The 766-nt window shown below is 42.4% G+C and overlaps 1 protein-coding gene across 4 annotated transcripts in view; it reads right to left on the reverse strand.

Moving 5' to 3' along the window:
• LOC137979119 (UPF0489 protein C5orf22 homolog) overlaps positions 1-436 on the reverse strand; it is a 6,880-nt gene extending 6,444 nt beyond the window's left edge. For all 4 annotated transcript variants that reach the window (XM_068826306.1, XM_068826307.1, XM_068826305.1 and 1 more), the window contains exon 1: positions 25-436. In XM_068826306.1, the coding sequence (XP_068682407.1) occupies positions 25-422 (398 nt within the window). In that variant the 5' untranslated portion in view covers positions 423-436. The remainder of the gene's footprint in view (positions 1-24) is intronic.
• Between the last annotated feature and the right edge of the window lie 330 nt (positions 437-766).

Consider the following 766-nt stretch of genomic DNA (forward strand, 5'->3'; position numbering starts at 1 on the left):
AATGACTGCATTAACTTACTGTACCTAATAAAGCCGGTCTCCTTGTGTTTTCCTACTTTGAAGTGGAAAATCCCATCTGTTATCTGGTCCGCCCAGGGTGGTTTGACCCAAATAACTCGGTTAATATGTCCAGCATAAACAGCGGGTAAAATCCAGTCAGCAATGCTGATCTCTTCATAAAGTTTTTCTTGTTTAAAAACTGTGTCCGCCGCCATATTTAACGGGATAGTAAGATCTGGATGAGAATCGAAGTGAAGGACTGTTATGTTTTCAAATGAGATGTGTCGCGATGCAATTGCCCTGTGGATGTAGTAGAGAACTTCATCGTGGTTTTCGCATATCCATACTGGCAATTTGTCATATTTTCGTTGTTGTAATTTAACCCTCTTGGCCTGGTGAAAAATCTCGTTTTCCTCCGCCATATTGAAACTCTCAATCGGTAGTTTCCAGGTGGCAAAGCGTTCATGTTAGGCCCATAAGACGTCCCATACATTACAACTTTAAATACGGTATATACCACACGAAGTGTCCTTTTAGACCAACGTTAGACATCATCCACCCTAAGTTAACCACGTTTACCCCAATCCCCCATAAGTTACACTAACTTAACAACGTTAACCCTCAGGTACCCTAAGTTAACCACGTTTAACCACATCTACCCTAAGTGAAACACGTTTAACCACATCTACAGAGATGCCAACCTATGGAGATCTAAAATCTGGAGATTTTTTCCAGCCGGTCTCCCCACCCCTCCCCCCACGATCAA

This window comes from Montipora foliosa, chromosome 12 (genome assembly GCF_036669935.1).
Source record: "Montipora foliosa isolate CH-2021 chromosome 12, ASM3666993v2, whole genome shotgun sequence".
Classification (NCBI taxonomy): domain Eukaryota; kingdom Metazoa; phylum Cnidaria; class Anthozoa; order Scleractinia; family Acroporidae; genus Montipora; species Montipora foliosa.